This window comes from Prionailurus bengalensis, chromosome A1 (assembly GCF_016509475.1).
Source record: "Prionailurus bengalensis isolate Pbe53 chromosome A1, Fcat_Pben_1.1_paternal_pri, whole genome shotgun sequence".
Lineage (NCBI taxonomy): Eukaryota > Metazoa > Chordata > Mammalia > Carnivora > Felidae > Prionailurus > Prionailurus bengalensis.
The window spans coordinates 110,641,147-110,668,214 of NC_057343.1; the positions used below are offsets into that span (position 1 = coordinate 110,641,147).

Below are 27,068 nucleotides of genomic sequence, written 5' to 3' on the forward strand. Positions count from 1 at the left end.
CTCACTCACTCACCTCTCTCTTTCAAAAATAAAAAAAAAATTTTTAAATTTATAAACAAAACAAAAACTGGTTCTTATTATTGTTTATTGCAGTGTCTGGCACATAGCAAGTTATTCTTCCAAGAGAGAAGATGAGCATCATCACATCGTCTTGTTTATGTCATTGTGATGATTAACTTTATGTGTCAACTTGGCTGGATCATGGTGCCCAGATAGATACTTGGTCAGACACTCTTCTAGGTCCTTCTGTGAAAGTATTTTTTGTCACTAGGTTATCATTTAAAGCAGTATACTTTGAATAAAGCAGGTATCCTCTGTTGTGTGGGTGGGCCTCATGTAATCAGTGAAAGGCCTTAAGGTAGGAGACTGACCTCCCCAGAAGAATTCAGCCAACAAATGGCCTTTGGACTCAAACTACAAGCCTTCCCTGGGTCTCCAGCTGACAGCCTACCCTGCAGATAGATAGATAGATAGATAGATAGATAGATAGATAGATAAAGGTCTCTCTCCTTCTTTCCCCCACCTACATGCATGCGTGTGCATGTGCACACACACACACACACCCCTTATTGGTTCTATTTCTCTGGAGAATCTGTACTAATAGTCATGGGGCAGTGGACACGGAACTCACCAAGGGCAAGAATCATGTCTTCTTTGTCAAGCCCTCTTTCCCCCATACCTAGCACAGTGTTAGCCCATGGCAGGTGCTCTGCCCTGGTAACTTGGTGATTACTGAGCACTTTATATGTTCTACCTCCTAGCTGCAAAGTCTACCTCAATGAGAACCAAGAGTTACTGGAGTCAAGTGTGTGAGTTAGAGGTGGAGACTGTGGCAAGTTGTGCAAGTCTCCCAGGGCAGGTGAAGAGAAGTTTTGATCCAGATGTTGGTTGTACATTTGGAGACCTGAAATTTGAACATGGGGGAAGGGACTACCATGTTCAAGGGCCTGCCTTTGCTCAGCAGCACTTGGGAGCAGGCTAGAGGAGAGGCCGTTTCCCTTGGCCCTTCCAGAACCTGCTGTGGTTATGGGGAATGGGGAGAACCATGTGCGTGGTCCTGCCTTAGCCCCTTCTCGCTTCACCAACTGCACAGAGACTGGCAGCAACAGACGGTAACTTTTCTCAAGTTTTATTGTAAAATCCTCCGAAAAGGAGCATTTACATTGACAATACTTGATGATAATTTGTGAATCGTCTTTATATCAAGTGGTACTGCAGTTACACGGTGTGTTCAATACTGTGCAATACGTTAAAGTAAACACAAACTTATTTCAAATGCCAGGTACGGTTACTGTGTTGGTACAAAGTTCTAAAGTTGATGTATTAAAAATAATTTATATATATCGTATAAACAAGGAAAAATTCACATGTATCGTAAGTACAGGAGGCCTTTTGAGAAATACTGGTGATTACAGAAAATAGATTTTGGTGTCTACACAACTGCTCAAAATAATATATCTGCCTTGACATAAGAGCTCTGAAAGTTTTCTGAGGCGGGGGAGGAGGAGAATCTTAATGGGACAAAGGGTGTTCATGTGACTTCGTATCTTGAGGGCCATTCAGCTACACTATAGCATGAAACACTGTGTGTGTGACCACTGCAGCAACACTCCATGGCCACTTCTGTTTTGAGGCCATCTCACAGGGCCTTCAGAAAGTGTGAGCAGGAAGGGGAACCGTGAGGGGGTGACGGGGCCAGGCCAGAAATGGGGGCTGCCCAGCCACAGGGGCTGCTGTGGGATCTGGGGTGGTGGCTTATGGACCTGTCGTCCTGCACCTCTCTGAAGCAGCTGAAGTATCTTAGCTGACTCTTAAACAGATGGCAGATGTCACGCTGGGCAGAGGACAAGGGTTTGGATTTAGGGAATTTTCTCTAAAAGAGAAAGCACTTGGGCCCCATGATCAGCAGAGACTAGTTGCGCTTCTTTACAAATGAAGCTCTGATCTTGGCAGGCAGCTGTGTTCACTACTGTACCACCACCGACCGCCGTGAAGCTCTGATCTTGGCAGGCGAATGTGGTAACTATGGAAACTCGCTAGGAAGCTCCGATCTTGAAGAGTGTGTCCCCAAAGGGCAGCATTCTCTGATCCTGCCCTGGTGACATGTGGAGAGGCCACCATGCTTGGGGTGGGGGCGAATCAACAGTTTGTGCTTTGTGCAGAGCAGGCTAAGCCTTCTAGAGCCCTCTGGGGCATGGTCCACCTTCTCTAGGGTCACAGAGGAAACAGATGGTCCCATATTGGTCAAGATAAGCTTGGGAAGGGTGTGCGTGTGTGTGCGTGCGTGTGTGTGTGTGTGTGTGTGTGTGTGTGAATTGTGGGTTTGTCCAAGAACAACAAAAAGTACAGGTTCAACACTTTGGTGCCGGCTCAGGAAGCCTCACTCTCAGTTTTGGAGGCCAGTTCCTGCTCTTCCCATACTTTCCATAATTTCACACACTGTGTTTGGTTTAATCCCCACTGCTGCCTACAGCTCCAGAGAATGTGTGAGACCATGCTTGCTGGGCTCCTGCTGCTGGCTGTGTGGCTGTGCCTAAAGCCTGCAGGCCTGCATAAGATGCTCAGATTCTCAAGTAACTTGGCAGGTAATCTGGTGAAGAGAGAAGCAGGAAGTGGCCTGTGCTGCATGAGGGATTTGGGGCCCTGTAGTCAGACCTCGAGATTAGGCACCATGTATTTTCTCCTTTGAATCTTTTAAGCCGCTCTCTATTCTGTAATCTCTATGATTTTGGACAGAAGCCATGGCGGCTAGTGACTTTGTCAAACAAAACTCCTCTGCCTCTGTACTCCTGTGGGAGCAAATAGTAGTATGTGGCCCTGGGAGTGCCTTCTTACTTGGACTTCCAAAGCTAGCTAGCAGCATGGGCAAAGGCCGTTGTGGGGAGCTGGTGTGACAGTAAGGTCAGTTGTCCCTTGAACTGTAGGAGCTGTGGCACAGCACACGTGCAGGAGACCTGAAGCATAGGAGGGGAGCCAGAAAGGCTGAGAGTAAAGTGGGAAGGAGGGAGGTGTGGCTTGGGCCCTCTAAGGGACGAAGCTTGGCCGAGACATCGTGGTCTCTATTCCTGTCTGACAGTTTCTGTTTGACAACAGTTGACTTCTCTGACACCTGTGAGCTTGCTCTGGTCTTGGTTACCTCGTTTGGAAGGTCTGCGAGCTAGGGTGTGGAGGTTGTGATTCTGGGCGGCCAAGGGCTGTGTCCCAGTGGGTTCTGACTGCACGTGGAACAGAACCTGGGGTTCTGGGTGGGCAAGGACAGCAAAGGATTTCATGTCATTGTTGTTGGCCCACGTCACCGTCCAGCTTCCCGGGTGGGGGCAGCTGTCAGAGGAGCTGGGTACAGGGAGGAGAAGGTGAGGTAGACCAGTAGTGCACGGGAGGGAGGGCAAGTGGCCTCAGCAATCCAAGGGGCTTGGTTCTGGAGAGGAGGGCCCAGGACAGGGCTGTGGGATTTGGTGATGAGGGTGGTTCAGCATCCACGGTGTCTGAATGAAACACACAGTGAGAAATGAATTGATGATGTTGCAAGCCCCTGGTAGAAAAATATAGCCAGAATGGATCTGTTGCACATCTCTGTTCTGGATTTTCCTTTAGTTCACAGGTTATTGGTCAACAGAAAAGAAGATGTGGCCACACAAAGCCAACTTCAGGCTGCTCTCCTAAATAGAGCCTCAGCAATTAGGTTCCCTAGGGCAACAGGCAGTTCTCTGCTTTTTTCAGGGTTAAGAGCTGTCCTCGGGAGCCCTCCCTGGAGCTGGGAGCCCTTTTCTGCACAGAGCAGTGGGAAAGACAGCAGGTGGCAGGGGTGAGGTGGGAGGGGGCATGCTGGGGCTGAGCTTCTGTCTCTGTTCATGATGCGTCTAGATTCAAGTTCCTGCATCTTGTGGTTGGGGATTAGTGGTTGGCCCCACCCACACTTCACAGGGTCCTTCCAGCTACTTCCAGGGGCTTGGGGAAGGTATAGTGAGACGCTTGAATTGACTGGGAGACCTAGGGAAGAAGCCTGGGCCAGCCCCAGGCAGAGTTTGTTGGGCAGGATTGCCGGGGCGGGGATGGTGGCATTTGCCACACAGCACGTGCTCCACACCCAGGCCTCCTGTGCAGATGGTCCGTGTGGCCACCTGCAAGCAGACACTTCCCTCTTACTACTATCCCTCGGCAGAAGGCTGGGTAGGCTTTCAGACCCACTGCCTCCATGCACGGTTTTGCTCACTGGGGCGGAAGGAACACCAGCCTCTCCCTTTCAAATCCTTAATATCAGCAAAGGTGTAGGTTATTTGTGAGTTGTTATGAGAAAACTATGTTGAATTTTTGTGAAATTAAATTTTATTTCAAAATTCAGTAAATTTTGAAATAGTTCATTGTGAATATGTCATTGTTAAGATGAAGTGCTTCTTTAATGTGAAGTATTGGTTGGTTGTTAGGTGATCTTGTGTGTTTGTTAGAGGGCTGCAGCTGGGTCGGCAGCAAGGCTCACCTGCTGTGGTAACTTCTTACACCAGTGACTTTGGGACTGTGTTCCTCTGAGCTTCTGGGGCTGGAAGGGGGGTGGGGGGCAGCCTGGCCAGCCTTTCCTCTGCCTCCCACCCAGCAGTTCGGCTAGTTGCTGTGATGAAAAAGCATTTACTCTCTTGCCTTTGTGAATGTGCAGATTGCACTGTTTTCAGGCCTACAAATCCCTGCTCTGATTCAACAGTGTGTGGAACGCTGGCCCCGAGCCCTAAGCTGGCATCTCCAGTTAATTGCACAGTGAGTTAGCCAGAGGCAGAAATGCTTTTCAGACACACTTAGAAACAGAAGGAATGAGGCAAAGGAACGGATGCTGCAGTCTCCCAGATCACAAGGCCTGCTGGGATTGGACTGGTCTTTGACTTAGGAACCCATGACACTGAGGGGCTGATGTCCTGACCTGGTAGGTGGTAGGCTCTTCCTCAGGTAGGCTCAGACTTTGTCTGCCAGGCGTTGCCATCATCTGGAAGATTTTTCCAAAGGGAGAAGTTGGTGAAAGTGGAGAACTGCAGTGATAAATGTGGAAGTCTGGAAGTGAATGTGTCAAGAGATTGGGGCAGGAAGAAGAAAGGGTGAGAGGTGTCACCCATCCATCCCAGCTCTTGGGAAACTGAGTATGTGGCTTTTGAAGTCCATCCTTTCAACCTGTAGCTACAGCTCAAGTACATGTAACGAAATCTAAAGTATGCATGTACATATCTAGGCACACTCTTGGGAGTCGGAGGGGACAGGCGTTGGATGGACCAAGATACGTGAGACAACAGGACTGGCTGATTTCAGGAAATCAAGTTGGGGTCAGGTAGGTTGGGCATTCAGGTGAGTGTGCAAGGGAGCTGTATTTACAGCAAGGCAGGGTCTGTGTCTTCCTTTCCCTGAAAGCGGCCAGTGACCAGAGCGGGAAAAGCATGGCCATGTTGGTGGGTGAAGCGGTCTGCCCTAGGTGAGGTGTCCATGATGAGACCATCTCTTCCAACTTCACGTGACTTGAAAACCGATCATTCAGGCCAGAAAGCATACAAGTGTGTTTTGGTGAATGAGGCGAGGGAGAAGGAAAGGGGTGTGCTGGGAGCCCCAAAACTGACATTCTCCAACATGAGCTGTCTTCCCGGGGCCAGCTGGATTGTACTTCCTCAATGCCCCCCTGACAGCCCAGCATTGTCTGAGATATTTGGGAATCATGAAGCATTGGCAGCCCACACCCTCCCGCCACTGGCCCCCCCCTTCCCTCCACCTTCTGATTGTGGGTTTTGCAGTGTATATTATTGGGGACAGAAGGGTCCACGTGTAAGAAAAGACTGAAATGTGCTGTGCAGTGATGATGCAATGACGGGTGTGCTAGAGCTGAGTGCAAGGGCCACGGGCAGAAAAGAAATTGATTTTTGAAAGGGATCGCCTACAGAAGCCACTTGGACCCCACACGTGTCTTTGTGTTGCACCAGGAGGTCACTCTTCTGTAGGCTGCCACCGTGGCAAGCCCAGTCTGCCCTGAATCTGGGGAACTGGGCCCGGCTCATAAAACATCCCCGTTCAGTGGTAAAAAGCAGGCACACAGGGTTTGTCCTGGTCTCTTTGCATCCCGGCCCAGAACAAAGTCTTTGCCACTGTGGTGGCTAGATCTGTACTCGGGGTGTCTGTGGTATAGAGGACGGTTACTCCTGGATGATCGCTGATCTTTCTGGGTGTGGGGTGGTGACTCTCAGAGACTTGGCCTAAGGCAGGGACGAACAGAGCGGACCTCGGAGAGCATCTTTCTGCTTACTAGCATTTGAGATTATAAAAAATTATCTTTTAATCAAAATTTCCAAAATAAAGTAAGTGATTTCCCAATCCCCCAAGACGCAAGAAGTCTGGCTGGATCTCCCTCAGGCTTACACCAAGTCACATGGAAAAAAAGCATGAAGCGGCTGCGCAGGAGAAAAGAAGGTCCGGAATGAGGGCAGACGTGGCTCTCATGCCTGGAGCAAAAGCCAGGGCTCGTACTGAGTTTCCAGGCCTGGCTTCGGGGCCACTCCATCGGGGGGAGGTCGGCTGGACCCGGCTGTGACGGACAATGAGTACATGAAGGCAACCGACACAAGTGTCAGCCTGCAAAGCAGGAGCTCTTGGTTCCGCAGCGTTCCCCAGGAAACATGGCGTGTAGCTGGGCACAGAAATGATTCCTTTACACAGCAGTGTGTGTTCTCACTGTAGCTCAAGGCATAAATCATACTTCCCAACGAAAAACCCCAATCTGGTTAGCAGCGCATACCTTATACTAGGAAACTTGCAAGGAGGCCAGTGTTGAACCACAAAGCGGATACAGGTTTTGTCCGTGAAAATGTACAGGGCGCCTGCCTGGGGCTGCGGTGTGAGGACTCGGCCGTGCTCGGTGGCCCAGGGCTCTGCCCCGGGCTCCTTCATACCTCGCCCACCCACACCACTGTGGTCCCCCGCTTTACGCCCGACACCTCACACCGCAGCGCGTTTTGTCTCCCGTTGATGAGAAACAGCGACTCTTGGGCGGGGATGAGCAGGTACTGTCCGAAGAGCCCGCTGTCCCTCACGATCCTGCGGGGCCCTCCCCAAGGCCATGCAGGCACCGTGGGCGGCTCCTTCAAGTTCTTGAGCATGCCCGTCTTCCCCGTGGACAGCTCCAGGAACAGCAGGTCTGGCTCTGTCTCCAGGGGTGCGTAGATGTAGTACTGATCGCCGTGGGTGAAGGAGTGCTGGAAGGCCACGTCGGAGATGCCCTGGCTTATTTTCAGGCTACAGAGAGTCTGGATCTCTCCCTGCAGCGTGATCTCCTGCACGTGCAGCTGGGGGCTGGTGGCAGCAGTGCTGACCACAAAGCGCCCGTCGGGGGACACGTGTGGGGTGCCAGTCACGTCCCCATTGGGGCCGAGCACGGAGTCCGTGACGCTGTCGAGCAGCAACTGGGGGGCGGCAGAAGCGGGGCCATCCTGTTGGCACTGGATGAAGAAGTAGCCGCCCAGGTGGGTGTGGGCCATGGCCTGTGGCACGCAGCCGTGGCTCTGCAGGCTGATGGTCTTGAGCAGCACCAGTGTTTCCAGGTCAACTTTGTGAACTGCGGGCTCAGACTTGTTGAAGATGAAGCCGAACCTGCGAAGGGAAGAACTGAGGTCAGGAGGGGCTCTGTCATTCCTCTAAAGGATTGCATCCATTCTCTTCCCTTTATCCTAATCCTTCAGTGCGCTAACAGCTTCTTAATTAGATGTACCATCCTGCAGGGCCTGGCTTCTTCAGTCATTCATCTACGAGGTGAAAATGAAGGCAGCCGCATTACAAATGCTCCTCGATTTCTGCTCTCATAACACGCACTCATCTCTAGAAATGGTAAAGGAGGAGCATAAAAGTGCTGTCAATAGCTTCTCCCTTTGGGATGCCTTCACATCAGCTCCCCTGAGGCCTGCTGCCAGCTGGGAAGTGGGGGCCTGTGCCTGGAGGGAAAAGAGCCCTGATCACCTGCCAGGAGGAGGACGGCAGAGGTGGGCTTGCTGCTACTGTCCTCTGGACTAATCAGATTCTGAGCAGGCACTGCAAGCCAACTCGCTTCCTCCAGCGCTCCCTCTCCCGGGGGAGAGGAAGGTGGAGGGGCAGCCTCTCCTGTGTCAGTTATGATCCCTGATCCCCTGGGGGAGGAAGCTTGGGCAAGGGGGCTGAGGACAGCTTTTACCTTTGCAGCCAGATGGCCTTGCCGTGGCCCTACTGCCCTGCCCACTGCAGAGCCTGGTGTGTGGACGGCCTCTTAGAGCCTCTGCCATGCTGAAGAGGGCGGTTCCTTCTGAGGGCTTTTGGGAGGACTGGATCAAAGACGGAGCTTGAGGGGAAGGGCCCAGCAGGCAGTAGCCGCTCACATCTGGGCTTGGTGAAATTCCCCTCTGGGGGTGGGTGGCAAGCTGCCAGAAGGCCTGACCCCAGGCAGGACTTGGCTTTGACGTGAGAGCCTCTGCCTCATTCGCTGACTGAGAGAGGCCTTTTGGTGCCGTGGATGCCTATGGGAAGAAGAGAAACATCTCCTCCACACTTCTCTTTTGAATACCTGAGTCTCTGAGTGGGGGAAATGCCCACTTAAAAGCATCTTTAAAGCATTCTTAAAGAGATCAAGCATGGAAAGAGTATGAAACTCTGGTAAAGAACTTGAATGTAAAACGCCACACCCAGGTGCCTCAGAGCCTCTAAATGTGCTAGACTCCCGCCTGAATTCAGCTTCTTTGGGGGTTTTTCACCCTTGAGCAACCCCCAGAATCTTAGAGGCTCCTCCCAGGTGCTGTCTACAAGGTAGGGTTCATAAAGGAGCTGTTTTCTTTCTTGGGCTTGAATCAGTGGGTGGGCCTAGTTTTACAAGTCCAGCTTCAATATGTAACAATGAGTCCTTTCTTCCTGGAGAAAGGGACTTGATGTCAGACAAAAGAAAGGCATGACCTTCTGGTCTCCGTGACTTTATAAAGGGGCAGGCTGAGTCTTCTGCAGTGGTGACTTTACAGTAGGTGTTAGGGGTTGTCTGAAATGAACAGGCAAGGGGAACAGCCAGGTTGAGCTGAGGTTTGCAGTTGAGACCAAAGGCCACCATTTTTAGGCTGTTCTGGATGGTGAAAACCAGACAAGCAGAGGCCTTGTTCCCTGGCTGGCCCTCTCCATGGCTGCTCTGGGGGCTTCTGGAAAACCCATGGGCAGTGGGCAGCAGAGAATAAGGAACTAAAAAGAGACTTGGCCTCGTATTTCAACTGACTCTTCCTGGATGTGTAAACTTGGCCCGTGTTTTAACTTCTCTAATCCTTGGTTTCCACATGTGTAAAAAGGGGTCAAGACCACTTCTACTAGTTTCTTTGTGTCTAACAAGGAGAGGGTGACCCATTAACCACTATTGTTTCCTTTTCTCTATAGTCCTCACCTTGAGGATGAGACTTTCTGTCCTCAGTGGGCCTCTGAGGGCCATAGGAGCTGGGTGCCTTCCTTAACTAAGACACTTAAGGACTAGTGATGGGTCCGTTTCTGTCCCCTCATGATGGAGCCCAAGGCCAGCTCAGGATGAGTGACAGAGACACAGAAGGAGCAGGTCTCACAGTGGGCAAATGCACCACATGCCGGGCTGAGTTGGATTATGGGGGTTCCTTAGGGCATCGTGGGCCTGTCTCACCTGATATGGTTGATGATGAGGTTTGTTGGAGGAATGAAGAAATCATCCACTCCTGCAAACGGTGTGCGGATAAGGTGCTGGCCCTGGCCGGTGCTGGCTTCTGTGATCACCTATAACACAGAGGGAGGGTCCTTGTGAGGGCCCACCCAGGTAGGGGTGGGAAACCTGGAACCACCCGCACATGCTGATAAGGCCCCTCATCAGACAGGCTACTTCAGAGAGAGATGCCCCCAGTGTGAGAGAGGGGGGCAGGAGCAGAGCAGGGACTCCCCCTTTGGGGGAGAGGGGCAGTACACATATGAATGCTTGAATCACTCCCTCCTGTGCAGGCAGGTCTGACCCAAAACTGGGCCCGCACATCACCAGCCCCTGATGGCACAGTGGGGACCACGTTGGAGCTTCTGAGAGAGGTCCCCAGAAGAGAAAGATCACTCTGCTCAGAGACCACCTCCCCTACAACTGAGAATCCCACCTTCTCAGCACCCAGGGCACCCTGGGAAGACAGGAAGTGAGCTTTTCAGTCATGAAAATGTTAAATGGTGCACGTATTTACTGCTTCCTTATTTTCCTTTGATGCCAGGTGCCTGGGCCCATTTGTTGGGCATCTCTATCATAGACTGCTCACAGAGGTGTTCTATGGGAATTGTGACTCCATGGTTTATTGGAGAAAGCAGGAATCCTGCATAAATGCCATTCAAAGATGCTGCTCAAGCCATTTAGATGCCTTGCAGTTAGAATGCTGGGTATCGGGTGTAGTTGCACAATGGACCTGCTGTGAGAAATCAAGAATCAGGCCCCGTGTTTTGTACACATTGGTAGTGACAGAGCATAGCTGCCTCTGTTTCCCTTTCTTCTTTTGTGCCACTTTCTCTGTGGGGTTGGCAGGAGGCAGCCGCAGCCATTCTCTGCTGTGGACAGTTCCTGCTGGGCCTGTGTCAGGGAAGGGCACAGTGGCAGTGCAGAACAGAGCCGAGTGATGCTGGAGATTAGGTGGGAAGAGAGCAGTGTGGAGGTCCGCCGGAAAGCCTGCTGTGGTCAGGCTGAGCACGTGTCTATCAGCTAACACAGCCTTGGGCATGGCCAGGCCAGAGACACCATGCCCAACAGCCTGTGTCCCCTTTCCTTCTTCATGTGCTTGTCAGCCTCCAATTTCTAGGCCATTGCCCTGAAACGTGGGTGGCCCACAGCCAGATGAGGCTGAAGGCCCACAAGGTCAAGCCCAGACCCTCTGAGCAGGGGAGTGGGGGGGGGGGGGCTAGACTGTGAACACAGAGCTGAGACACTTTCCCTGATCTTGATAGTATGGCTGTGCTTACATGGTCCAGACTTCTGCAGCCTGAGGCTGAGGACAGTCTCTGTTGTGGCTTCGGTAACTCACGTGGCTTGGAGTTCTGGATGCTTTTATCTTTTAAGAATAGGACTGCCTTCTGGCTCTTGCTTTTATGGGGAAACAAACAACACCTGGCCTGCCTCCTCAGGCAGGGTTGAAGTTTGAGTCTTTTCTGGATCATGCTTCCTGGGGGGTGGAGGTGGGAGGGGGTAAGCAGAGAGGATGCCGGACAGGAATGAGGAGGGCTGTGATTTTCAGCCTTGGGGCAGCTCTAAAGTTGTCACACTGCATTAGGTTATTTTTCTGTGATTTTTTAAAATGGCCAGATGATACTTCCATGGCAAGTCCATGGGAAAACACTCTTGGTACTGGGTATGAAAATGTCAGCATTAGGAAACTGGATCATGGGAGTGTCTAGGGGAAAATGCCAGAGAATTCCAAGAAGCCATACAATCACTGCTTGATCGCAGGCCTGTCATTTTAGCTTCTAATAGAGATGGAAAATTACAGGCTGTCAGCGGTCAGTGTCATTCACGCTTCACCACTCTGACACCCTATATTCAGAGGTTACTTCATCAAAACGCAGTACCACGGGCCATTGAACTGATGTGGGTGTGACTGCCTCATTTGTCTGACTTGGCCTTGCATCCTGGCACGTTCCCCCGCATGTTAGTGTCCAAAAGATAATCGTCCAACTCCTTAATTTTGCTGGCTCTGTGGGCTTGCTTCAGGAGCCCACATATGGAGACGTACATATGTGGCTAGATATCAGGAAATGTCACTTGATAGTTCACGCGGAGTCCTGAAGGCTGAGCATCTCTCTAAGAGGGTAGACAAAACCAGCTGAGAAGGGAGGCTCAGCTGGGGGGTCTGGGGGTCTGGGACTGGTGGGCCAAGGAGTGATACGGAGGATTCAAGAAGGTGCCAGCCAACACTGGCTGCTGAGGGAAGGGCTTCATTTATAGAAACACCTTCATGTAGTCCAAACAAAGTTCTGTTTAACCAGTTACTTAGTGTTGGATATTGAGAAACAAAGTTTTTGTCCATACCCATGATCATAGCCTTTGGAAGTCAAGTTGCTGGATTCAAAAAAGCATTGTTTTGAGGCTTTTGGTTCTCCTTTTGTAATTGTGCACCCCAAGGGCTGGGCCAGTTGACATTTCCGGGAGTTTTTGCAAGTAGTGGTTTCTTTAACCCTAGCCCATAGTGACCTAATTCCTGATTGTAATAGTTGTGTTTGGCCATTTAGGCAAACTTTGCTCTTGGTTTTTGGGAAATAGGGTTCATTATATTTAAGAAATTGCCTTTTTGTTCATGTTTTTAAGTATTTCATTGAGAATGTCTGCTGTATTTAATTCAGTGCCTTTTCAGAATTTAGTGAAAATAGTTTTTTCCCCCCTTTGTGTTAAGAGAATGTTGACTGATTTCCTGAGAGTGAACCATCATCGTATTCTGGGACTTTGTTCCCTGCATTTAGATGCACTGCTGGACTCTGTTTTTAATACCATGTTTAGAATTTTGCTTCTGTATTCCTAAGTGACATTAGCCTACAGCTTTGTTTTTTTTACACAATTTTTAGTCAATTTTCATAATTAAAATTATGCTGGCTATTTAAAACAAAGAAGCTGCACATTATCCTCCCTGTGGTCCGAGATAGTTAAATAATATTAAAAATATATTTTGAAGGTTTGATAAAATTCAACTGTTTTTCTGTGGTAGCTCTTCAATCTTAAAAAAAAACCCTGTAATTATTATTCTATTATGGGCTTCTGTTAGGTCAGTGTTTACTCCTAGCGTGGGGCTTACACTCATGACTCCAAAATCAAGAGTTGCACGCTCTACTGATGGAGCTGGCCAGGTGGCTACATTTTGTAAGCTATCACCCACTTATTTTAGGTTTTAAAATTTGCTGCCCCGGAGTTTCCATGTATTAATTTCCAGTTATTTTTATCCTCCTGTATCTGCAGTAATACTCCTTTTCTCATGCCTCATTTTATATATTCGTTTTTGTTCCTTTACCAGGCTTGTGAAGGATTTCTCTGTTTCTCTTTGTTCTTTGGTTTTGTTTATATTAATTTCATTCTTCTTCTCCTTGTCACTACTCTGTTCTTGTTCTCATTTCTTAACACAAGTACTTCTTCAGGCTTTTAAGACCCAGACACTCCATGTCTACAGCCTTCTCTGTCTCCTGTTGGTCTTGATGTAGAATGATCGCTTTACTATTGCTTTTGAGAGTGTTTCTAATTTCCCTTTTAGCTTCCTTTTTGATCCAGTAGTTATCTAGGAGTGTCTTCTTATTAGGTTCTATTTTAATTGTTTCTAATTCATCAGCTAATGTTGCCTATAACATCTACTTTTACAAGATTGGTTAATATCCTTTGTGGTTACAGATAAACCTATTCGTATGTGGACATGTGAAAAAACTGTTCTGCAGATGAAAGGTGTATATTAAACCAAGTTGCATTGTTAATCAGTTTTCCCATGTCATTCATTCATATCCTTTGGACAATTTAAGTGCATGTTAAATTAAGTTCTCCTTGTATTATTTTTTCAAGTAGGTTTCATGTCCAGGGCAGAGCCCAATGTGGGGCTTGAACTCACAACCCTGAGCTTAAGACCTGAGCTGAGATCAAGAATCAGACTCTTAACTGACAAATCTACCCAGGTGCTCCAAGTTCTCCTTGTATTTTTAATTGCTCTTGTTTGAGGCCATTTAGTTAATGTTGCTTGATAACTATAGGCTACTGGAGGCATAGTAGATACATAGTATCTCTCTGTTTGCTGTTTTTAGTGCTGGTGACCTTAAACCCTACCTTGCCTGATATGCACTAGTGGAAATATTAATATATTCTTGTTCACCTGTCCTCATTCAACCTTTTGTTCTGTTTCATGTGTTTTTTAATTTTTTTAAAAATTTATTTATTTTTGAGACAGAGAGAGAGCAGGAACAGGGGAGGGTCAGAGAAAGAGGGAGACCTAGAATCTGAAACAGGCTCCAGGCTCTGAGCTGTCAGCACAGAGCCCGATGCGGGGCTCGAACCCACGGACCGCAAGATCATGACCTGAGCCGAAGTCAGATGCCTAACCGACTGAGCCACCCAGGCGCCCCCATGTGTGTTTCTTATAAACAAGTTAGAGTTTCCTTTGTTCCTAACAAAGTCTGATCATCACAGCTTTTAGGAGAATTCAGTTGATCACATTCGGAATAATGAGATGCTCACTTCCCAACTACTACTTCCAAACAGCATTCTCCACACCTTCTCTTACCCCAATAAGATATTTCTAAGTATTTTTACTCCCTCCACTTTCCTCCACTCCATGCAATTATTTTTACTGAATTAATTTATCTTCGGTTATAGCCTGGCATCAGGATTCTCTTCCAGCCTGTCTATCCTAATTCAAACATACTTATTTAGAACTTATTGCACATTTGCAGAGAGCCTGTTTTCGTCCATCTTAGTTCCTCCGTGGGTTCGTTCTTTACATCAGTCTCCTCTTGATCTTTCTTCATCTGGTGTTTGTCTGGGATCCTTTCCTCAAATCTGTTGCTTAGAGGGTGCAGGTGAGTGATGCACTCTCTGAATTCTTGCACATACTGTATCTTTCTTTTGTCCTGCCAGGTAAAGGATATCTTAGCTGGGAATAGGATTCTTGGATCTCAGCCATGTAGATGCCATAGTCTGCCAGCTCCTGTTACAGGTGAGAAATCCACTGCCACTCTCATGTTTTCTCTTTTACAGATAACCCGTGAAGCCATGTGTTTTTCAACTCCTCTACCTTGTTAAATTAGGCAGTCATTTTTGGTTTCAGCAAAAAAAGAAGTTTTGGTGACCCCTCCCCCTTGAATTACCTTAGAGGCTTTGTTGGAGCTGCCAGAGGGAGGGCCAATAAAAATTACAATTTCCCTGGGCTTAGGCTCTGCTCTGAATGACTTTTATTCAGGCTTCTAGACACTGTAATGGATTTTTTTGTCATCTCACTGGGGCCCACGTTGATGGCATCCATCAAATGACAATAGCTTCAATTTATAGGAGATGAAGTAGTGTCTTCCCCCTGGCCCAACCGTACAGAGGTAGGCAGGCAGGTATTCCCCTGGACGAAGCCTCTGTAGACCCAGCTGTCCCTTTGCTCTTACCAGTCTTGAGAACAGGGTGAACTTGACTCCATCTGCAGCCCTTGTCAGCTGGGGTTCTGAGAGAGAATGAAACCCTAATGTGCTGAGGCATCCACTGTATGAAATGAATTAACTTCTGTGCATCTAGAATGGTTCTATGTAGATCTTTGGGACAATGCAGGCATTCAACTCACTTTTTTTTTTTTTTTAGGGTTTAATTCTGTAATGCATCCCTGGATGAGAAAGGCAGAGCCAGGCACGCTCAACACAGGGGTGATGTTGACCTTCTCTGACGGGTGGAGAGGGGGATCCCACAGAGGTCCTGTGACCAAACTCTTTCAAAGAGGAAGCACAGTGCAGTGGCTGAGTGTTGGGCTGCAGAGCCACACTGTCTGGGTTGGAACATGGGCAAATTAGTGAACTTTGCTGTGTCTTAGCATACTGTAAGCACTTAGTAAATGTGCTTCCACTTATGGACATAACTACTGCTCCTACTTTTCCTTCCTTACAGGCTCACATCTAGCACGTGCTTTGACACTGTTTTCCAGCCTGCCCAGCCGAAGGTGAAGAAAGTCCTGGATCAGGAGAGGTGGGGCCTGGAAGCCACATTCTGGTTGTCCTGACATCAGAATCTTATCCATCATCAGTATTATCTTTTAAAGGTAGGCCTGGCTGAAGACACCTTGTGAATTGCCTGTGAGGGGCTTTGGCCCAAGGTTGTTTCCTACTTCCTACTCTCTCCTCAAACCTTGATGGATAGGTTTTGGATAAATGTGATCAGCTCTAGGGAAGCAAAAGACATTTATTAGACAGGATAGCATCCTCTGTTCCTGTGGGGTGTCAGTCTCTACATGTTCAACATACCTGGAGGCTTGGTTGGGACTTGTGCACATCCCCCCAGCTCAGGACCCACACTTGGTCATGAGACTTGTCATAGGACAGCTTAGCTGGCAGAGGGTCCACACCTATGGACTTGAAAAAAAAATAGGCACAAGTGGGTCATCATTCTTATCAGCTGACACAGTGGTCATTTCTTGGCTTTGTGTAAATGGCCTTCCTGCCCAGGTGAGTGGATAGCTAACCTAGCATCGTTGGCAGTGAGCCTGCTTGGGAAGCCAGGGCACAAAGCCTCTTTCTGGGTTTGTCTTTAGAGGCATAAAACCGTTGTCAGTAATTTAATTCCTTTTATAAACTTTGTGCATGTTTTACTTAAAGGGGACCAAGACATCTTGGCAAAAGTCTAAACCCAGAGGCTTTACGTTTACCACTCAGGAATCAGCTGCAGGACCCTCCGGCCACGGCTCCTAGAAACGTTTTGGAGCCTCTAGAACCCGCAGTGTCTTTGGCTGTTCTGTTCTTTGGCTGAGATTCTGGGTTGGCCCTTCCTTCTGTGTCATCTGAGACTGACTTAGAGATCATCCATTATCACCTGTCTTGTCTCTTTGCACAGCCTCTATCTGTACATCCTTTAGCTGGAGGCTCTGGGACCCAGACTGTAGGATTCAGGCAGACATTTTTTTTTTAAACTGCTGTAACTGAAACTCTATTATCCTTGGAGAACAGAGCTTCCCCCGTGGCCCTCTAAAATGGAGACTGTTTTCTGCTTTTTATAATGTAGTTGTCTAAGTTCCAGAACTCTCCTCCAGGATGCTCATACCGCTAGACTATGACCCCTGCTCTTCTTGTCATTGGTCTCCATCCTGGCCACTCCCTGTTTTCATTAAAGATGTCACCCTTTCAGGGGGAGAAACCCACCTCTACCCCCATTGGTCAAAGCTTCTCTGAAGTACTGGCTGTGGAGTCCATGATCCATTTCTCTTTAATATTCCCATCAAGTTTCTGTCTTCATCACTCCACTGACCTGTTTGAAGACCTTTGTGTCAGATAGATCACTTTGTGATCCTCCTCTTTTTTGACATGTCAGCAAGATTCCACAAGGTTAACTACTCCTTTCTAGGAAGTTTCTCTTCTCTCAGCTTCCCATCTCCCTAGCTTCCCTTCCTCATTCTGATTTCAAAATGTTGGCATGTTTCAGGTCTTCATCTTTGACCACCTTCTCTGTGTCTACATCCTTTCTCTGGGTGAGTTCATCTGATTCTATGGCTTCAGATAACCTGCTGTACTCTGATGACTTCAGAACTCATTCCTCTGTTGATGACATCAACTTAACAACTACAAAACCGAACTCTTAATTTTGTCACTCCATGCTGACCTCAATTTCTTCTCCATTCGTTATCATCTGTGGCGTCCCCTTTCACTCTTTTGGCTCTAATTTAAAGCCTTTGGCCCCTGAAGCCTCTTCCTACATTCAAGTACTGCAGGTCCTTTGTTCATATCTCCACCTGCTCCTTTTTGTTCCCAGAATCTGCTAGCTTCCTGGTTGCTTCTCTTCATTTGCTAAAGGCTCCAGGATCTGGCACTGTCTTCCTGTACCCAGAGCTGCTTAACCCACCACCAATAATACCATCTTGACATTGTCTCTAGTTTCTTCAACTCTTTTAAAAACTCTCTTGATTATGCATTCTATTCGAGTTACCCCATTTGTCTGCCTTCTTCACAGCAAAACTTCCCTAGTGTTTGGACTATAGCTGCCTCTCCTTTCTATTTACACTTCTCCAATCACATTTCACATTCTCATTCTGAGGTGGTGTGGAGTAGCAAGCGGACTGAAGAGCTAAACCAATAATCTCCTAAATTCACAACAGTGTTCTGAAGTCTTAATATGCTGAGGAGCAAAGGTATAGAAGGGAAAAGATACTGAAGAACATACCAGGCTCTTAGTTAAAAATCCTGAAGGGCTAACTTCTAGGTCTAGGAATAAATCAGAAGCAGAGTAAGCCTTAAAAAATTCAGTTCAGGCTTGATTCAACTTAGCACTTGATTAGACTAAAATGATTCATTCTCTACTCTCTCTGCCTAGCAGAGGAAGATGACAACCATCTCAAGTCTTTTTTTTTTATATGGAGTGTCTGGCATTTAAAAAATTACTAGACATGACTACACAGACTATGTGATTAAAAACTACATATGAAAGACAATAGAAAGACCCATAGGTGACCCATAGAAATATAATTACAATTTTATATACTTAAGTAGAAATTACAAAAGTGAAAAATGCAATACCTGGAATTAAGATTTCAATAATTAGGTTCTGTTAAATCCGTATTAGACATAGCAGAAGATAGGACTAGTGAATTGAAAGACAAATGATAGAACATACTCGAAGCACAAAGAGACTAACAAGAATGGAAAAGAGTGAATGAAACAGACATGTGGCATACAGTGGAAAGATCTAACTTTTTTTTTTTTAACAGTTTCTAAAGAAGAGGTAAGAAAGAATTCCAATCTGATGAAAGGTATCAATCCACACAGTCAAGAACCACTAGAACTCCCAAATCAGAATAAATACAAAGAATACCGTACGTGGGCACATCACAGTGAAACTGCTGAAGACCAAAGAGAAAATCTGAAAAGCAGTCAAAACAAGTGATACACGACCTTCAGAAGGGTGACAATAAGACTGACAGGTGACCTATTAACAAAAACAGTGGAAGACAAGGTAACAGCATCTTAAAATGCTGAGTATAATTTACCAAGGTAGAATTCTATATCCAGTGAAAATAGTTTTTAAAAATAAAAGGCAAAGTTATTTTTAAACAAACAGAAACTCAGGATGTGTTGCCAGCAGATCTGCACTAAAAGAACTATTAAAGAAACTTCTTCATTTACAATGAAAATGATCCCAGACAGAACTGTGTACTTCAGGAATGAATAAGGAGTAGTGAGAAAGTAAATATGGAGGTGAATATAAATGACTATCAACTATACAAAATAATACCAACTCATGTCTTGTGGGGTTAAATTATATACAGAGTTAAAATTCATTCCCACAATAATGCAAAAGGCAGGAGAGGAGTTTAAGGGGTTAGTGTTGTATGGTTCTATCATTATTAGGGAAGTGAAGTAATAGGGAAGGACTATATTGAGGCAAGGATGCATGTTATAATCTCTATGGTGGTAATAATAGTAACAGAACGAAAATGTTTGACTAATCCAAAAGAAAGTAAAAAGGAGAAAAAAGCAGAACAGTTAGGTCAAATGAGAAAACCAGAAAATGGTAGATTTAACTATATAATTGCATTAAATATAAATGGATCAAATGATCCAAGTCAAAGATGAAGATTGTTATACTACATAAAGGCCGAAACCCAAATACATGGAGTTTGGAAAATTATACCATGTTAACACTAATCAAAGGAAATATGATCTGTCTATACTAGAATTAGGCAAAAATAGACTTTCAGACAAGAAGTATTGCCAGAGATAGAGATATTTTCTAAGAACAAAGAAGTCTTTGTCCCAGGAAGTTATTACAATTTTAAAGCAAAAGTGGTAGAATTTTACATAAATCTACAATCACAGTGCTGGACTTCAACAACACCTTTCAGCAGCTGACAGACTCCGTGAACAATGAAAAAATCACTTAGAAGATCTGAACAATGCAATGAAGATACTTGACATAATTGACATATATACAGAAAACTATACCTCCCGTTAGAATACACATTCTTGTAAAGTACATATACAACATTGACCCCATTGACCATCAGCTGGGTCATAAAGCAAGCCTCAATGAATTTTCAAGGATTGAAATGATTGCGAGTATGCTCTCTGGCCAGAAAAATCAGTAACAGAAAGTCTTCTCCTGTACTGCCTAGGAGAAACCACAACCCTGCTTATATCCAAATTTCTCCCTACAAAGACCCTGCACCTGGGCATTGCTGGAAAGTAAAACACAATCCTGCTCACATTTCGTCCAGCAGTCCTCTAACAGTTCCCTGGTCAGTTCAATCTCCCGTGCAACCTTCACCTTTCTCTCCAAACCTCCAGGCTTAGTGATAATTTTCAACCAGAAGAGATGTTCATCCAACTACAACCAAATGTAACTGTCACCTATTTGTAAGCATACCTGAATATTCTCTATTTTTCTCCTGTTACATCAAAGAATGTGCTTTTATCTAAAGCTAGCATCTCTACTTCTCTGCCCTGGATTCCAATGGCTCCTGCGTACTTTAATGATGCAGAACAAAGCCAAGATGTGTGGGAGTTTTTTTTTTTTATATATATATTTTTTAGCATTACATACATACATATATACATAGATACATATGCTGTAATGTCAACTAGTCTAAAAAAGTTTCTTTGGCATGTTCTAGCTACTGCCTCATTTGACTCCTTTTACTCATATTTACATCAAAACTCCCCCAAATGGTTGGCTGTATTCACTATCTCTAATACCTCAAGCTTGTATTCCATTTCATTTTATCTGCTCTTGCCAAGGTGATCCACGTGATATCAAATTGAATGGTCAGTGACATGCAAATGGTCTCTGCTATATCTGACACCACTGACCACAAACTTTTCCTTAAGGCATTCTTCTTTTGGGGTGCCTGGGTGGCTCAGTCGGTGAAGCATCTGACTTTGGCTCAGGTCATGATCTCAGAGTTTGTGAGTTTGAGCCCCAAGTCAGGCTTCCTACAGAGCCTGCTTTGGATCCTCTGGCTACTCTTTCTCTGCCCCTCTCCTGCTCGCACAGCTTTCTAACCCTCTCTCTGTCTGAAAAATAAATAAACATTTAAAAAAATTATTCTTTTGGTTTCTGGCATCCTCCCCTTGTCCCCTGCAGCCCCCAATTTTCTTCGTACCTTTCAGGCTACTCCTGCTTGGTTTCCTTGTTGGCTTCTTCTCTCCTTCCTGATCCTTAAGTGTTGGAGTGCTTCAGGGCTCCAACCTTGACCTCTTCTGTATGGATTTAGCAGTTTGTATGGTGATGATACCCACACTGACATCTCTGGCCTAGACCTCACCTTGGACTCCAGACCTGTTTATCCAATCACTTGACATCTCTGCTTACATTTATAACAGAACTCTAAACTTAACAGACCTAAATCCAAATGCCTAATTTTCCTGTCTACCTCTTCCAGGGCATGCACCTCCTACCGGGCCCTAAATCTCTATATGGTGCATTCATTTCCTATTGCTGTGGTAACACCTTACTACAAACTCAGTAGCTTAAAACAACACATATTTGTTTTCTTACAGTTTTGGAGGCAGAAAGTCTGAAATTAATTTCACTGGGCTGAACAAGTATGTCGGCAAGGCAGTGCTCCTTCTAGAGGCTCTGGGAGAGAAAGTGTTTTCTGGAATTTTCCAGCCTTGAGAGCTGCATTTCTTAGCTCATGGCCCCTTCTCTTCAGAGCCAGCAGTGTGCTTTAGTCCTCACATTGTCTTTCTCTGATAAGGATACTTCCACTTGGATTCAGGGCTCCACTGGAGAAATCCATAATGTAATTATATCTGCCAACTACCATTTGCCATATAAGGCGATGTTCCTAGGTTCTGGGGTTTAGGAAGTGGACATCTTGGGGCCATTAGTCATTCCACCACACACCATCCATGGCATCATTATTCTACAATGTTTTTTTTTTTTTTTTTTTACTTTTTAAATATTTATTTTTGAGAGAGGCACAGAGTGTGAGTGGGGGAGGGGCAGAGAGAGAGAGAGAGAGACGAAGTCACAGAATCGAAGCAGGCTCCAGACTCAGAACTGTCAGAACAGAGCCCAAAGCAAGGCTCGAACTCATGAGCTGTGAGATCATGACCTGAGCAGAGGTTGGATGTTTAACCGAGTGAGCCACCCAGGGCCCGTTTACAGTTTCTCAATTAAAAAAACAAAAAACAAAAACCCCAAACAGCCTGCCTCCTGTCTCTGAAAATTTATATTCAACTCAGAAGAAATCTTTCCACATTGAAAATCTATCAAGAATCTGATCATATCTCACCATCTCCAATGCTGTCTGCACCTCTTGCCTGGGTTATTTTAGTAGCCACAACTCTGCTCTGCTTTGCAGTCTGTTCTAACAGAGACTATTTTAAAATCTAAGTTTAAAATTTAAAAATCTCTTTAAAAGACTGACTCTTTAGGGGTGCCTGGGTGGCTCAGTCAGTTAAGCATCTGACTCCTCATTGTGGCTCAGGTAATGATCTCACAGTTGGTGAGATTAAGCCCTGTGTCTGGCTCTGTGCCAACAGCACGGAGCCTGCTTGGGATTCTCTCTCTCTTTCTGTCCCTCCCCTGCTCATGCGGGCTCTCTAAATAAATAAACATTAAAAAAAAGAAAGGACTGATTCTTTAAAAATATAAATCAGAGTAGGTCATTCCCCAGATGAAAACTCTTCATGGCTTGGGCCTTGGTTTACTCCTTATCTTCATAGCACCCCAGTCTCCACCTTCTCACTATACTCTAGCCCCACTGGCCTTCCTTCCCCTCCCAGAATGGAAGTCCCACTTGACATTTATATCAGAATCTATTCATCTCCAGAGTGAGGAGCAGTTTAAAAGAGTCTTGTAGGGTGTATGGGTGACTCAGTCAGTTAAACGTCTGACTTGGGCTCAGGTCATGATCTCACAGCCCCCCAGGATTTTGTGAGTTTGAGCCCCCCGTTGGGCTCTGTGCTGACAACCTGGAGCCTGGAACCTGCTTTGGATTCTGTGTCTCCCTCTCTTTCTGCCCCTCCCCCACTGGTGCTTTGTCTCTCAGAAATAAATGGTAATAAAATTTTAAAAGAGTCGTCCAGTTCCTCTGTCACATTTGACCTGTAAATAGCTTTTTGAATTTATAGCTCTCTAAAATTATGATTTATGGTCAGACAGACTAGAATATAAGTTCTAGGACTTCACTGCTCATTCATGGCTATTTTTCAAGAAACTAGAAGAGTGCTTGGTCCATAGTAGGCAATAAATACTGATGAGTAACTGTACAGGAACCTTCTTTGCTCCCCCCTGCCCCTTGCCCCTAGTCTGACTGACTCTTGTAGGGGCTGGGGAATGTGCAAAAAGCCAAGAGGAATGTGGCCGCTGTGCCCCAGAACTGGAAGCCCTCCTCACTCCCTTAGAGAGACGTACCTGTAGGACTTTCTGGGCTTGCACATCAACCACGAGGACTCTGTTCAGTGCTGGCTGGGCCACGTATATGTACCGGTGCCTGATGTTCACTGCCGATGCCCACTGGCATGACTGGGTGCCATTTCCTTCCACTTGAGGACAGATTTCTTCCTGTGAAGGAGATAGGTTGCCATATATCTTCTTAATCCCTCATTCCCCCCTGCCAGGTGTGGGTTCCCTCTCCCTTAACCCTCCTCTGTCCCTCTCTTAGAATCCACAGACATGGCACATGAGTCCTCCCATGTCACCAGCTTCACTTAACCTTCGACTTTCATCCCCTCCTACATGTGAGGCTGTAACTCCATTTGTTGGGTTTTTCATCCACAGCCTCCAGGCCTGTCTTCTTTTCTCTTGCATGTGAACCTCTCCCTCTCTGCACTCCCATCACAGAGAAAACTTCTTTCAGTGGCCAGACTTCCAAAAGAGTGACCTACTCTTTCTTCTTCCTTAGCACAAAGCCAGCAGGGCTCCCACAGAGCTCTGTACTGACTTCTTGGTTATTAAATTAAGCCTGTGCCATCTTTTTATTTGAAGTTGGGACATCATCTGACAGTGTGCTATTCTGTGCTTCCTTCTCCTCCATCCCACCCCAGTGGGGGATCCTTCTCTGTTGCTGGATCCTGCTCAGTTTGCCCATCCTGAATGTCAGAATGTACAGGGGCCACTGCACCACTTTCCCTCTCTAAAATCCACTCCCTTTGCTAATCTCATCCAAACCTATAGCATCAAATACCATCTACATGCTTACAACTCCCAAATTTCTATATTTAGTTCAACCCTCTTCTCTGAACTCCAGATTTATGCAGGCACCCACCTAGCTCTATTTGGCTGTTTGATGCATACCTCAAACTCATGAGTCCAAAATCAACTCCCAGATTTACCTCCCAATCCTACTCATCCCATTAACAAAATGGCAGCTCCACTGTTTTTCTTCCAGAGACCAAAACCCTTGAGGCCACCTCTGACTCCTCTTTTTCTCCGTATACCTCCAGCCCTCATCCAGGTCATACACATTCAGAATTTGACTTTGTCTCATGGATTCCATCTCCATCACCTTGCCTCAAGCCACATTATCTGTTGCCTGAGTAACTGCTGTCACATCCAGGTTGTGTTTCTCGATTCCACTCTTGGTTCCTCCCCCAAATGTTGTCAACACAGAAACTGGGGGAATCACTGTAAGTCCGCCCATCTCACTCTTCCTCTTAACACCCTCTACTCTATTAATATTTCTTCTTGCTCAGAATAAGATCCAAGTCTTTCCTGAAGCCTACGGGGCCCTGCCCACTCTGGCTCCTGCTACTGTCTGAACTTCAGCCTTTCCCTCCCTTACCCACTGTGTGTGCACATGGCACGCTTTTCTTCCCTTGTGTCACCTTCCTGCTCTGGGCCTTGGGCGTTCATTGGCTTTTAGCTTTGCTGGGAATGCCTTTCCCCAGATATATGCACACTTTATCCCCTCATATCCTCCAGGTCTCTGTCTATGGGCCACCTTATGGAGAAGTCCTCTCTGACCCTCTAACCTGGTACCACCAGGTTCTTTGCTGCGTTTATCATTTGCTACCTTCATGCATTGATTTGTCTACATCTGTTTGGTCTCTCTTCTTTCACTAGATTGCTCCTTGATAGCAGGCGATTTGTTTGGTTCACTGCTATGTCCTTAGCACCTAGTCAAGTGCCTGTCACAGAATGGGTGCCTCAAATACACTTGTTGAATGAATACATGAGTGAAAAGGGGGACCTTGTTTTATATTTCATGATACACATTCTCCTGTTTTTCATCATGACTCTGGTTCTATTCTGTCTCAGTCTTCCTCATGGTCCCTCTTGATCTGCCTCTCCCTTAACTATGACCCTCAGGGTGTTGTTCAGGTGCCCAACTCACACCACTCATACATACCTTTGGTGGTCTGTCTTGTCTCCCGCCCTGGCTTTAGCCAGTATCCATATGCCAATGGCTCCAGGTCTGTGTCTTTAGCTCAGAGCCACCTTCTCCAGTTCTGGCTTGGTTCTCCCATGGTCCCCCTCATACTTGGCCATCCACCCCTGAGCAGTTCCTCTACTCCCTACCTGCTCCTCTGCGAGGTCTTTAGCACCAGCTGGCCAGCCAAGACCAAGCATGCTCACTTCTCCTGTGCAGTCTGCCACAAATGAGTCACTAAGAACTACGGGGACGACCTCCTAAATCCTTGAGCTTATCTCCTTTCCAGTTGTTTCCTAAGTGACTGCAATAAATTTGGAGCAGAGCTCTTTTTGCCTTCTACCCTTGCCACTGCCTGTCATCATGGTCACATTTCATCCTCACAATGATCCCAGTTTACATATGAGAAAACAGAAGCTGGGGAGGTGAGGTAACTTTCCTAAAGCCACTGAGGCCTCCAGTGACACAGGTGGGATCTGAGCCCAAGTGTACCTGGTTCAGAAGTCTCTGTCCTTACCTATTCCACATGCTGCTGCCCACTGGGCAATGGGGACACCTAATCCAACAGAGGGGCCCCAAAGAGGAAGCACCAACCTCCTATTCACTTGGCATTTGTACAAGAGATTTGCTTTACTGCAACCCTCTTGGGAGGTGTTGGGCATTTTCTAGAAGAGCATACTATTATTTGGGACTGTTCCACGGCTTACTGTGGTCTTGTGCTGCCTGATACACCTGAGGACCTCTCTTACCGTGTCTTATCCTAGTTTTTTTGGAAATTTGAGTCATGGTTGGGATCTGAGCAATTTCCCTCAAGCTACAGGTTATATTATTGCAAATCTATGAGAAATTAGTGCCAATGTGGCAGGGCGCAATTATTTAAACTTAACTGCCAGAAGTTAACTAGGACCACTCTTTCTAGATGGTTTCATGACCATTACATACAAGGAAAATTCATCAGGGGTAACACTTCTAAAAAATGATTAATTTAAGTGAAATAGCCTGGAAAACAGCTGTTCCAAAGCTACAAATGTGAGAAATGCAACAGCCTGAGACATGCCAACAGCCAGCACAGCAATTCGACAAGGTGGCTGCAGGAACTTGCCTGGGCCCCGCCCACTTACTCCAGGAGCTCCAACCCCATCATGGTCACCAGTTCATTCACTGTAGGTCTTCAAGGGGAGGGCATGGGGGGCTTTAGAAGACTCTTTTTCATTAATGGAATTGTTTTAACCTCAAGTAGCTAGGGTTTGGTGAAAGAGGTCATACCTTACACAAGAAACCACCAACCCAAGGCCAAGTGGGATACCAGTGGGAGAGGCAGAGCCGTGGGGTCAGGTGGGGTGGGGTGAGGTGGGGAAGGACCATCTAGGGGACGCCTGTGGACAGGGTCTTGAGGGCTAGAAGGGCTTTCCTAGACCTGCTGCTGGCAATGATCTCTTGAGCCTCTGTCCATGTTGTACTGCCACTTTGCATTTGGCCTCAAACTTTGTAGTGCCTCTGACACTTGGGGCATTCACATGTTTCACTCTCTCCCCTGGTTCCTTGGGGGCCACTGAGAACCTCCAAGCTAACCTCCTCTATTGACTCATTGAAGACCCCTTCCTTTTGTAAACTTAGCCTTCCTTAGGTTCTGTGACCCATGTTTTCCCGGCTTTCTTAAAGCTACTTCTTTTGCCTAAGAGAGAGCCAAGGGCTCCCCAACTCACCGATGCCATTCCACTCTCCATACCTATCCTTCTGGATGTTTCTATGCTTGTGTCCTGTGGGCATCTCAAATTTAGTGCATCACAGGCCACTGTCATCTGCTTGGCGGGGAGCCTATGTGCCCTGCTTGTGGGGTACCCAGTAGCAGACTGGGAATGTGGTACATGTCTCAGAGAGTGTTAGAGAATAAACTGTATCCCCCCAACCCGCCTCTCCTCCTGAATGAAGAGTACTCTCCTCCTCCCAGCAAGACCCCAGGTTTCCCTCACAGTCTTTGTTGATCTGACCTGTGATAGCATTGAAATCAACTCAATTCCTCCCATTGCCACTGACACTGGCTCGACTATGTCA

General features: G+C 46.7%; 1 protein-coding gene and 1 long non-coding RNA gene across 2 annotated transcripts in view; one reads left to right on the forward strand and one right to left on the reverse strand.

Moving 5' to 3' along the window:
- Positions 1-1,113: 1,113 nt before the first annotated feature.
- FSTL4 (follistatin like 4) overlaps positions 1,114-27,068 on the reverse strand; it is a 414,621-nt gene continuing 388,666 nt past the window's right edge. The window contains exons 13-16 of the mRNA XM_043587798.1: positions 23,057-23,206; positions 15,955-16,062; positions 9,647-9,756; positions 1,114-7,608 (exon numbers count right to left, since the gene is read on the reverse strand). Of these exons, the coding sequence (XP_043443733.1) occupies positions 6,906-7,608; positions 9,647-9,756; positions 15,955-16,062; positions 23,057-23,206 (1,071 nt within the window). The 3' untranslated portion in view covers positions 1,114-6,905. The remainder of the gene's footprint in view (positions 7,609-9,646; positions 9,757-15,954; positions 16,063-23,056; positions 23,207-27,068) is intronic.
- Positions 14,055-18,632, forward strand: LOC122487381. Its single transcript, XR_006298363.1, has 3 exons — positions 14,055-14,675; positions 15,302-15,752; positions 18,405-18,632. It is a non-coding gene; the product is annotated as an uncharacterized LOC122487381 (long non-coding RNA).